A 13157-nucleotide genomic window follows, 5' to 3' on the forward strand; every position below is an offset into this window, starting at 1 on the left:
CCTTCAAATTAAACGTTACAATCTGCACTTGAATTCTGTTGTAGAGGTTTCATTTCAAATCCAATGTGGTGGCATGCAGAGCCCAACTCGCGAAAATTGTGTCACTGTCCAAATATTTCTGGCCCTAACTGTATGTTAAAATCCTAGTGACAGGTTTCCTTTAACTGCAGACTTCTAATTATTGGCAGATCACAACAGATGTAGTTGGATTTGCCAATAAATCTTTCAAGTATATATAAAAACTTTAATGAAAAAACTAAATACTTAGTTCTATGATTTCAGGACTGGATTTAATCTACTGAAGCAAGTTGATTAGTAGAGGAAAAAATGTATACAAAATATATATAAAGTAATATCTAAAGTAGTGTATAGCAAAAACTATTTAATGCAAATGTAATGTATCGCAAAAACAATTTATAGTGAGATATTGTTAGGAAGAAATGAGTCACTGTCAATTTGCAAAAAACGGTTACCTTGAAATGTTCCAAGTCGGGTCTCTCTAGATTCACCACATCAGCCAGGAGCTGGTCTTCCAAGCCGTCTCTTGTCACAGTGAAGTTGATTAGCGTTGTCTGGGCCTGGATTTCTGGTTTGTAATGGGGATTTGCAAGCTTTGTATGAAGAATAAGTCTAAATTTTGGATGGAATTTACATTCTTTATCCCCGATTCGAATGTATCTGAAAATTAGGAACATAAAATGTTTAAAAATAACCCGTAGCCTCAATGGATCTTTTGTTTTCACTGTATATAAATATAATAAAAATATTAATGTGATAATTTATGGACAAAAATATTTAAAATCACGATCTAAAGCGAATTGCCCAAACATGTTTGCCCACATAAATAAAAACAAAACAATATTAACCAGATCAGGACTGAGACATTTTACCATGTTCCTGATCACCAATCACATTTTCAGATTCTATTGTACATACGATTTTAAAGGCTTTAAAAATTCACTCGGACGTTCAGATACTTTTTTCCTTTTTGAGATACTTAGGGCTTAATTTTTAAAATATTCTTTTTTGCTGATATCGAGGAAAAGTAGTAAATTTGAGTTTACTTTTCACATGTTCTTTTTTTTTTCTTACAACCTCAAAACTATTTCATACATTGGACATGTTTTTCTTTTTACAAGGCCGGAGCTATAAAAAGTGTTTGTTTTTTTTTGTTTTTTTTTTTTCGTTTTTCTTTTTTTTTGCTTGATTTTTTTCTTTTATTTTTTTTTTCATTTATTTTACATAGTGTATCCCCTATGAGGTCTTAAAAAAAAATCTTTGGGGGGCACTTGAATGTAATAATATATTATTGCTATTGCTGATTTCCTCTGTTGCTGGGGCTGGTAGATCAGCCCTAGTAAGGACGGCCTCACACTAGCGAGTTTTACAGACGTATGAGAGGCGCAGAAAATATGGATTGCATACGGTACAATGATTCTCTATGGCCCGGCTCCTATCAGCCGTATTTTACGGATCCGTATTATACGGTCTTCTACGGCCGTAGAAAATCGCAGCATGCTGCGTTTGTCACTGTATTGCGCAAAAAATACGCCAATGAAAGTCTATGGGGCTGAGAAAAATACGGATTACATACTGATCACCATTTTTTGAATTTTCTGGCATATTACGGCCGTAAAAAATGGACCGTATTTTTATACGCTGAGTGTGAGGCCGGCCTTATAGGTGGAATTCAGCTTCCAGGCTGTATAGCAGAGCTGACTGGGTCTCCTGCTCCCTCCCCACACCCAGGAATCCCATGAATACTGGGTCTGGAGGAGGACACACTGTCAGTGCTTAATAATCCTTATGTGCGCAAGCAAATGTTCAGTGTTGTCTACACAGTGATCAGGAAGGCAAACATGATAATAAATCATATTTACCTTCTGTGTGGGGAGTCTGGCTGTGTCTGACACCCGCTCCCCGCTTCCATAGCTGCACAATCTCCTGAAAGCTGTTTACCTTGCAGTTATATTTTAGACCATCAGTGCAGAGTAAACTGTGGTCTGTCCGGACATTTATAGTCTATGGACAATCTAGAAGTAGTTAAGTTAAAAATCTATCAATTTGGCATTCTTTTTTTACACCTGTCCTATGAGCATATGAAAAATATTATGGCCCCGAATCATCAAAACTGGTGTTGTCCATGCTGGTCTTGATGGGTGGGGGCATTAATAGACATATGACCTCTAATGAAACAGGGGTGTCTGAAAATGGGCATGCACCTCCATGTGCCATGCCATAAATCTTACTCCAGTCAGGGACAGGACAGTCTAGAACACAACAGCTCGATACAAATTAGATGAGCTTTGGTGTCACACCCACGTCCAGCCCCAAATTCGCTCACTTTCATGAAGTTGAGTGAAACTGGCATGCAAATGCCAAAAGTCGCAATCTTGAGTTGTACAATAATGTTGCTACATATCAAAGTTGTACATTAGTGATGACTGAACGGGCTGTGCTAGCATAGTCCAGGCCAAAGAGGAAAAAATAGGTGGCACTCCGTGAAGCAGTAAAGCAATCCTTTCTTTATTCAATGCAAGTTGTACATAGATGCAGGGGAGCTGGTGCAGCGGAGGATGACGGCCGTTTCGCATTGATCAGACGCTTCAACGGGTCCAACACTCATCACTGATAAACATCTAATATGTAGGGGCAGCACGGTGGCTCAGTGGATAGCATGGCAGCCTTGCAGCGCTGGAGTCCTGGGTTCAAATCCCATCAAGGACAACATCTGCAAGGAGTTTGTATGTTCTCCCCGTGTTTGCGTGGGTTTCTTCCGGGTACTCCGGTTTCCTCCCACATTCCAAAGACATACTGATAGGGATTCTAGATTGTGAGCCCCATTGGGGACAGCGATGATGTGTGCAAAACAGTAAAGCGCTGCGGAATATGTTAGCACTATATAAAAAATAAAGATTATTATTATTAGGTATGCAATGATAGCAGCTAAAGTCATGATCTCAATAAAAGAATCATGCAAACTTAAATAAAAAAATATTCTACAATTGTACATTAATTAAATGCAAAAATCACATCAATAATGAATGAACAAACATTCCAGAAAATGTACAGTAATTTACATACAGCCCTAAACTAAATTCTACATAGGAATATTTCATAACATAATTTAAAATAAAGAATAATGTTTTATTAATATGCAATATTGCTTTAAAAGAACTGTCAGTATTTGCATTTTTACTAATACTGTGTTAAACCATGATACGATTACAACGTGTGACTATGCCCTTATAATTATTGGTTAAAAACATCACTCAGCTATTTATTATCTACTGCTCAGAATGAGTTGTGTCTGTACTATACAGATTATCCGTTCCTATTGTTACATTCAACAGAAGTTAAATAATAATTTTAAAATCTAATTTAGTATTATTTTAAAATGTCATGCACATTTTCATATTTTTCATATTATTTTATATTTTGAGATGGCAAAAATAGCAATTTCATCATATAATTTGTGATCATAATTGATATCCTTAGGATTACGTAGGGTCAATATTCTCCAGAATTCTTATTATTAGCACAGTCCTGAAAAGAACAATTCTTAAAATGCCATACTTAAAAAGGTCCATAATATCTTATTTACATTTGATAAATGCTTGATCGTTACTTAATCTTAAGAAATACTTTCTTATTTTCCTACTGATTCCGTAGATCTTGTACGTTTTTTTCATGTCGCCCGTCTGCCAAAGTGTTTGTTTTGAAGTCAACAGTCATTGAAATTCAGAATGTCAACCAAAATGTTATAAGTAGTAGTCATTTTCTGAGTCACAACGCTCCATGAAATCACTCCTTGAATCAAATACCCCCAAGAGAGTAAGAAATTAAACATACCTTTCAGAGTAGTGTTGAACTGTGCAAGTGCGTTCAGCTGGATCAATACTCAGCATGTAGAGGGCTCTGCTACAGTTATGATCTGGGGTGTCTGATAGGGCATTTGTGCAAGGAAGCCAAATATTTTGCAAAGTACAGAAAAAATATATATATACGACGCGCGCACATCCACTGTCACGCACACACAAAGATGCATGCACTTTCCTTAGGTAATTAAGGAGAAGACTGCCTGGGTTACCTGCAATTTGCTATTAAAATAAATGATTGTAATTGATAAACATAATTAGACATTGGGAATAATGAAGTGACCCTAATCAGTGATGAAATACTGATTGTGTGAAATAAAAACACCACCTATTTATAGGCTGAAAACCCAAACCTGAAGAAATCTTGTATGTTATAATTAGAAGAAAATACATTTACAGTGATTAGAGAGGTTGCAGATCGAAGATAAGGAGATCGACAACTTATAAGTAAAAATAAATGACAAACTTCTAATAGTCCACGAATCTGGGAGAATTCTTATGATAATATTTATGGAGGATTTGAGGATTCTTAAAGGGAACCTGTCACCCCGAAAATCGCGGGTGAGGTAAGCCCACCGGCATCAGGGGCTTATCTGCAGCATTCTGTAATGCTGTAGATAAGCCCCCGATGTTACCTGAAAAAGGAGAAAAAGACGTTATATTATACTTACCCAGGGGCGGTCCCACTGCTGGTCAGGTCGGATGGGCGTCTCTGGTCCGCTGCGGCGCCTCCCATTACAGAATGCTGTAGATAAGCCCCTGATGCCGGTGGGCTTACCTCACCCGCGATTTTCGGGGTGACAGGTTCCCTTTAAGAGCATTTTTTTTATTACTGATAGGACTGGACTGAAAAGATTATATGTTGGGTAACTAATGGAATATGCATGTTTACGATCACATATAAGAAAGTAGTTTTTCTTGGCTTAAAAAGCTAATAAATATTATTCCTTTTTATTCCATGGGTTTTTTTTTTATTATCAATTTTTTACATGCGTCTTTGACATCCTAAATAAAAGCCCATGGAAGAATACATATATAATAAGCACTATACAAAGAGCATGCTGCATGAAAAAAAAAATATTGGTCACAAAATGTCCTAAAAGTAAGTAACTATGCCACATAACAATGAAGACTAATGTACTTCATAGTTTCTGAGTTTCAGTAAAAAAAAATTGAGAAAAAAAGTCACAAAAAAGTTTCTTCTTTGCCAAATTTTGTCTCTCTCAAGAACCCCTTTTGTGGTTTACATTTTACTTAATTAAGAAAACTAGCTCGAGCTTGATAAAAATAGTAATTCAGCTTTTTCCACAGAGTAAAAGGCTAATATTACTAAAAAAATAGAAAAAAATGCTAACTGACAGAAAAAAATGAATGTCCTATTTGTCAGGTAAAAAGGCAAAATGCAAATGTGAATACAGCCTTACATTGGAAATAGTTGAATTAATTTGTTGGGTTCTGATTATCTACATAATTTATTAACTAACTTGAAAAAAAAAAGAAAAAGAAGCTAAAACAAGAAGGCTATTGTTTATTTTTTGATCTGATGAATGGCGCCGTCAAGAGAGTTTTTGTTTGGCATCAATAATATTCCTTGCCTAGCGGGAAGAAACTTTCTCCATGGATTGTGCCATACAAGACTTTTTTAAGCCACTGCCCATTTATCGGGTTGGTGGAAATGTTTTCAATGGTCATCTAAACTATTGGAATGTTATTGCCTTGACATAACTCACTCTGTGATCCTTCTGAACTTCATCTGTATTTCTGTATATTAATGAAATTAACTTGTAAAATTAAGTAAGAAAAATGATGATGATCTTGGATTGATCACAGGTTTTGTCTGATATGTCTCCGCTGAATTTCCTAAGCATCACAATGAAAGTGTTGTATCTGCTTTTTATAACTATGGATGTATCCTTCTTCATGTATGCCCTTTTACCAGCAAAATACATTACATATTTGTCATACTGGTAGGTAGATTTGAAAGTTCATCTTAAAACACCACTGCAGTGTTTTTTTTCTTTTTCAGAGCTGGAGTGGTGCTATTAATCTAAGGTCCCTGACCCAAATCTGACACTTACCCGCCACTGTCTTTTCCTTTTATCAGCGCCACTCCAGTCCCGCCACCTTGTGACTGCAACTTCTGACCGTCCGAAAGTCAGAGGTAATGGTTACAAGCTCTCAATGCAAATCTATGTGAGCCATAACCAGACTCATAGACTTATATTGAAAATTGACCACTGGCAAACACTTGAGCGTTCCGGCAGGTCACAAACTGCTGAAGACCGACCAGAGCGGCGCTGATAGAAGGTGAAGACGATGGCTGGAAACTCTAAGAGTAGGGGCAGGGAGCTTAGATTTGTGATACGACTCCAAAAGTAAAATAAAAAAAAATGCTGGAGCGTTACTTTAAGAAATACAGAGAATGTTACCACAGGAAAAATTATAGATCACCTCCATGAAAAGTCCCTTATGCTCAGTGCTTACTGTGCCATTTGCAATGTCATATTAGACTTTTAAGAATACTATGACCTACTCAAGGTCAGACAAAGCTGACATATTAATCAAAAGGAACTAGCCGAGTGCAGTATGTTAAACAACATATATCATTCTCCCTTGAAGATGTATTAGTTACATTATTCCAATTATTAATATAATTGCATTTGTTAACTACTCTGACAGCGGAGACACCGAGGATGTCCACGTTAATGAAGCTGGTGTAGTTTATAGTTCACACTGTGTGCAAACTGCTTCCCCTCGCATCTACAAGCTTCTCCGGTAGTAGACATTAGTGTGAGACCATTTTTCCCCAAGGGATACAGAATTTATGTAGATGCAACACTAGTGACATAATATCAAATTTTATTCTGGGTTACAGGAAAATAATTATTACCTTCCCTTTTTAAGTGTATTTCGCCCAAGTAGTGGGTCAAGCACAGGGTCAATAGATTCTTCCAAATTTTCTATCAGAACTGGGTCACCAGTCACAACTGCTTGTTCTATGACATCTACGTATCTGTGGAGGAAATTAAGAAAACATTCTAAGCTACTAATTACATAGTCATAGGGAGTTGCCAAGCAATGAATTTAGTCATTAGGTAGCGTAGTGTTCCCCCAGCGCAGTTGTGAGGTCCCCTGGTTCCAGTGTGGCCAGTGTTCTGAACCCGAATCCCTAGTCCTAGTGCAGCCACTTCCTGAACGTTGTCCCCTGGTTCTGGTGTGGCCAGTGTCCTGAACCCGAATCCCTGGTTTCAGTGCAGCCACTGAATGAAGGTTGTTCCCTAGTCCTGGTGCGGTCAGTCCTGAATTCGAAGTACCCTGGTCTCGGTGCAGCCAGTGCCTGAAAATTGTTCACTGGTCCGTATGTAGCCAGTCCTTGATTCAGTATCCTAGAACTGTCTGAACGTAGCCCTTCTCCGTGTCAGTGAACCTGACCCCTGGGGTCAGCAGCTGCGGTAACGGCGCCTGCCTAGGCATGGTACCTGGCAGCTACCTGCAGCCCAGTCTGTCTCCACCATCCGGAGCTCCAGTGAACACCAGTTAGCCACTTCGCAGACCCGCCCCTGTGGCACAGTGGGTCCACAAATCCAAGTGCGCCACCTGTGGGCGTAACACAGCCTAATGCAATTTTAATATTTTTCTCTTGTGGGAGTGTTTCTCCCAGATATATATGCCGGATGTTAGGTCTCCATGTTCCAGGTGGCTGCGGTCTTTATCAGCAAAGCTTCTGTTCTGCTCTTATTCTCGTATTTTGCTATCTCCCTTTCTGTAGCCTGTTCTCTCTGCTCTCCTTGAGACTGTCCTTGAGACTGTAGGTTGTTTTTCCCTCTTTTTTCTTGAGACCTGAGTACAATCCCTTCTCCATCCTCTCTGCTGTTATGCCAACCAAATGAGAGAAAAGAGTGGGAGAGCAGAGAAAGCTGTCAGAACCAGGAACAGGAGTTCTGAAAGATTTGTAACATTTTTGCAGATCACACAGCTAGATAAAGGAATTACAGACACTCGGTTACAGCAAAATGGTAGAAAAAATTGAATAATAGAAAGTTTAATAAGTTTACATTTTAGGAAAAAAAAGGAACAATGAAAAAAAAATCCGAGTGAAGAAGTACATTTAAAAATATAAGGTTATTGTGTTTGCATTGCACAACCCCAAACACACAGGGGGCGATTATTATTGTTTTTGGGCCCCAAATGTTGTGCAATTTGCAACATTTCCATGTTCTAAATACAATATAGAACGCAGAGCTCTCTTTTTAAGATTATTACCCTTTCTGGCCTAGATGAATGACTTTCAATCTGGATCCATATCTGCTTTTAATCCACTTGATGCCTTGAAGTTGGGGGTCAATCATTAGCGGCCATCGTTCACAGTTTGACAATATGGTGCCATTCTGAATAGACATTTTATCACTGGGCAGTCCCTCGTTGTTCCATTTTGCCGTAGTTGCATCATCAGTCAACATACAAATAGGATCAAGTCCTTCTGTCATTGGAATAAGAACCTAAAATAGATGGCAAACTAAGTGAGCAAAACTGGTCAAAAGCGGTGAAACATTGCCTGCTCTCAAAAACCTTATGGAAAAAAAAAACGGAGAAAATATCACCGTAACTCTAAAAATTCCAACACTAATAAAGCAATTTTGATTTCATTTTTTAACATCTTATCTGCTATAGAATAGCGTGCCCCCACAGTACACAGGCTGGCTTTGAGTTTTCAATACCATCTTATAATGAAAATATAAAAGCACAATATATACAATATGTAATTATATTTCTTGCTCCTGATCTTAAAGCAAATTTGTCACCCGATTTCATAATTAAATCAAGACAAGACACAATGTGACGTATTAGAAGTAAGGTCACAATGCATCACTGCAAACTCAATGTCTTACAACACTTGTTTCCATGTAGTCTTAAGGTACCTTCACACTAGACGATATCGCTAGCGATCCGTGACGTTGCAGCGTCCTCGCTAGCGATATCGTTCAGTGTGACAGGCAGCAGCGATCAGGCCCCTGCTGTGATGTCGCTGGTCGGGGAAGAAAGGCCAGAACTTTATTTCGTCACTGGCTCTCCTGCTGACATCGCTGGATCAGCGTGTGTGACACCGATTCAGCGATGTCTTCGCTGGTAACCAGGGTAAACATCGGGTTACTAAGCGCAGGGCCGCGCTTAGTAACCCGATGTTTACCCTGGTTACCATCGTTAAAGTAAAAAAAACAACCACTTCATACTTACCTACCGCTGTCTGTCCTCCGTGCTCTGCTTCTCTGCTCTGACTGTGAGCGCCGGTCAGCCGGAAAGCAGAGCGGTGACGTCACCGCTCTGCTTTCCGGCCGCTGTGCTCACAGCCAGAGCAGAGAAGCAGAGCACCGAGGACAGACAGCGGTAGGTAAGTATGAAGTGGTTGTTTTTTTTACTTTAACGATGGTAACCAGGGTAAACATCGGGTTACTAAACGCAGCCCTGCGCTTAGTAACCCGATGTTTACCCTGGTTACCGGCATCGTTGGTCGCTGGAGAGCGGTCTGTGTGACAGCTCTCCAGCGACCAAACAGCGACGCTGCAGCGATCCGGATCGTTGTCGGTATCGCTGCAGCGTCGCTTAGTGTGACGGTACCTTAAGGCTAGTTTCACACATCAGTTTTTTGTTTTCAGGCTAAATACGGCTAATTTGATAAAAAACGGATCCGACGTAAATTGTGAAAAACTGATGCTCCGGATCCGTTTTTTAGCTGGATCGCGCATGGATTTTTGACTTCCTGGTTCCGGGGAAAAGAGAGAGAGAGCGACCAGAATGGAAAATCTACATGATTTGTATGGAAAATGCTTTGAAAACCAGATCCGAGCGCCGGATTCATTGTTTCACACCTCCGTTTCAGGTGTTTTTGGCCGATTCCGTCACTGTGCGTTTTTTTCCGCCGGACAAAAAAAAGTTGCAGTGGACGTTTTCTCCGTCCGCCGGAAACGACTATTTGGACGGATCCGGAAAAAATCAGATGAAACATCTGGCCATCAGGCACAATCCGGCGCTAATACAACTCTATGGGAAAAAATCGGATCCGTTTTTTCCAAAAATTGAAGGATTGTGCCTGAAACAAAAAGCCTGATGTGTGAAAGTAGCCTTAGTCTAAATTTAACTCTTTTAAGTTTCATTGAGCAAACGGTTCCTAACAATACACAAATCTCACTTTCTGAGTTCGTAAGTATGGCATCCACAAATGTTCTACAAGTTCATGACGATACTTCTTGGAAAATGAGCCGGCATACGATATGAAGGCCGCTGTGAGCAGGATATCTCCGCACAGTGTTTGCTCCTGCTTACGGTATAAAGCAACAGACTGAGCCCATCGGACGTTTTCTGACTGCAAACAAAAATATTCCATTGTTAATGACCTGACTTAAAGGGGGTGTCCAGAATTGTAAGAAAACATGCTGCGTATATATATATATATATATACAGCTCAGACCAATTGACTTTAATGAATCCTTTGGGCAGGCATGGCTGTGCTATAAAAAGCAGAAATATTTTTAATATATACGGTATATATATTTCCAAAAACTGTAAACTTTTGAGAAACAAGTATATCCACCCTTATATAAATATGTTTAGGAGGGATCTGGTAGCATACTGATTACCATGATAGCCTTGGTTCTCTGGACCCCTTGTCCAAAGTAACGGTATATGCACACTGAATATTTACTGACTCTTTGGCGCGGAAACTAAGCCAAAGTTTCAGGATGATTTGGAGAGTTTCTGCTCCAAAAACTTAAATAACTTAATGGGCACATACCCTAGTGAGTATGCTTACATGACATATTTTTTCCGGCGGCAATGCTACTTCAAGAACATGCAGACAGTCCTTTTAATGAAGCACCTTCACAGGCAACTTTGGGGTCATTTTAGCAGAGGTAGCTCAGAGGTTAGCACTGCATCCTTGCAGTGGTGAGGTCCTGGGTTCAAATTCCACCAAGGACAACATCTGCGAGGAGTTTGTATGTTCTCCCCGTGTTTGCGTGGGTTTCCTCCGGGTTCTCTGGTTTCCTCCCACATTCCAAGACAAATTGATAGGGAACCTAGATTGTGAGCCCCAACGGGGACAGCGATGATAATGTGTGTAAAGCGCTGCGGAATATGTTGGAGCTATATAAGCAATGCATAATAATAATAGCAGAGGCTCTGTCGCTGATGTCATACAACCGAAAAAAATCCCAATTGGGTCTCCAGAGAAATCAGCACTATATAGATTGACTATTAAATAATCACCACCAGTAATATACGAATGCTCGGAGATACCAATAAGGAGAAAAACAGGGGGTATTACAAAGAAAATATAAATCAATTTTATTGCACATATTAAGATATACAGACAATATTAGTGGCATTAGATAGAAGAACAGCTAAAGAAATATTGGCAACATGAGGATGGAAAATAAGTGCCGACCAGAGAAAAATGCAACACAAAGTATAGTATAAGTATGTCTCTCCAATATACTACAATAGTCATGCCATTGGTAAAAAATGAACAATGCCAAAATGACCATATCAAATGGCTACCATTTAGGTCTATGTGATCAAGTTGTTCGTCATTAGACAGAATAGTATATGGAAGTAATGCACTCAATAGTCCGCAATAGGAAAGCACAATAAAGCCATTTGTATAAGCTCCTGACGAAGCCGAGGGCGGTGAAACGCGCGTTGAGACTCCTGCGTGTCTAACCGGTGCCCCAGCACAAGGCCTGCACCATATCCTAAGGTAAATAGCTTATACAAAAGGCTTATTATGGCACTTATTTTCCATCCTCATGTTGCCGATATTTCTTTAGCTGTTCTTCTATCTAATGCCACTAATATTGTCTGCATATCTTAATATGCGCAATAAAATTGATTTATATTTTCTTTGTAATACCCCCTGTTTTTCTCCTTATTGGTATCTCCGAGCATTCGTATATTACTGGTGGTGATTATTTAATAATCAATCTATATAGTGCTGATTTCTCTGGAGACCCAATTGGGATTTTTTTTTCGGTTGTATGTTAGCTCTAGGGATACGGTCCCAATTAGCTATGGTGACCACATTGCAGGTTCTTATTCTGTCGCTGATGTCTTTTGCCTGCACTTTCCACAATGGTGGTGAGCACCTTCCTAGCAGTAGCCACATGCTTCTTCTTTTTTTTTACTGTTTCTGAACCCTGAAGTGATTAAAAGAAGTAATAAAAGACTGAGCATGTGCACTGCGGTGGTTTTGGAGGACCTTTTTCAGGCGGGTTCCAGGTGGAAGCCACTTTAAAAAAGACCTAATGCCCAGATACCCTAAAGATAGCGGGAGGTTCTCTGTAAGAGTTTGTGGCCATATTGAGGCTTTTGCTGTTATTAGTTATTATTACAAGCTCAGCAAAAACTGTGGCAAAAATATCAGCATAAGCCATAATTTTGCAAAACATCCACCAGTGACTGTAATGTGTGAATACTCCCTCACTGCAGCTTCAGACTTCTAAGGGTTTTGCAAGGCAAGGGCATGGATTGCGACCTTCGCTGTGGCTGTGTAGGGTATTATACATATTTTATCATTACTAAGGAAGGGTATTCCAATAAGAGAAAAACAATCAAACAATATAACAGTATATGGAATGTTGGAGTATTATTATTTTAGAGTATACTTTTTGACTTATGGTACTTTTTCGGTTCTGATGATGGCGATAGTTGTTCTTATAATAAGGTGTTTTGCTTTTCTTTGGATATATGGGGATATAATCATTGCTAATTACCCAGAGGCCGAGCTTCTATGTAGTTTATTATTTTCCGTAGAGAATGTATCAGTGTAGCGCTACAGCTTCACATAACAAGGGAGCAATGAGCCAACAAATAACTAGTAGAATGTAACACTGTTTCCTACCTGACGCATCAATTACCAGATTACTGTGATCTATGGCCTGACAGCGAGCACCTTGAAGGAGCAGCTTTGCTGCGAGCGATGCGGTGCCGTCTACCACTGGAGGTGGAGATGTAAGAGGCAGATAATCGGTTTCCGAATAATTTAATGTCAAGGTAAATCCTTTGTTTAAATTTTGCAAATGAAATTGGGCCGATATGTAGCGTTATTATAATCTCATATTTTATAGATGGCTGCAATAAGTGTAGATGTACTCTCCCTAGGATATAAAGCAAGATGGAAGATTGTAGTCTTTACTTAGATGTTCGTCTTGTCCATAATAATCTAAAATGGTACTTTAGCAGTAACTATTCACTGTGCTACTGTTACTCCTCTGCAGTCCTATAGTG

General features: G+C 39.3%; 1 protein-coding gene across 1 annotated transcript in view; it reads right to left on the bottom strand.

Annotated features, from left to right (window-relative positions):
* LOC138646080 (dynein axonemal heavy chain 11-like) overlaps positions 1-13157 on the bottom strand; it is a 377510-nt gene that overhangs the window by 101238 nt on the left and 263115 nt on the right. Inside the window, exons 53-56 of the mRNA XM_069735549.1 lie at positions 10066-10239; positions 8142-8377; positions 6769-6891; positions 474-678 (exon numbers count right to left, since the gene is read on the bottom strand). Coding sequence (XP_069591650.1) covers positions 474-678; positions 6769-6891; positions 8142-8377; positions 10066-10239 — 738 coding nt within the window. The remainder of the gene's footprint in view (positions 1-473; positions 679-6768; positions 6892-8141; positions 8378-10065; positions 10240-13157) is intronic.

This window comes from Ranitomeya imitator, chromosome 7, assembly GCF_032444005.1.
Source record: "Ranitomeya imitator isolate aRanImi1 chromosome 7, aRanImi1.pri, whole genome shotgun sequence".
Lineage (NCBI taxonomy): Eukaryota > Metazoa > Chordata > Amphibia > Anura > Dendrobatidae > Ranitomeya > Ranitomeya imitator.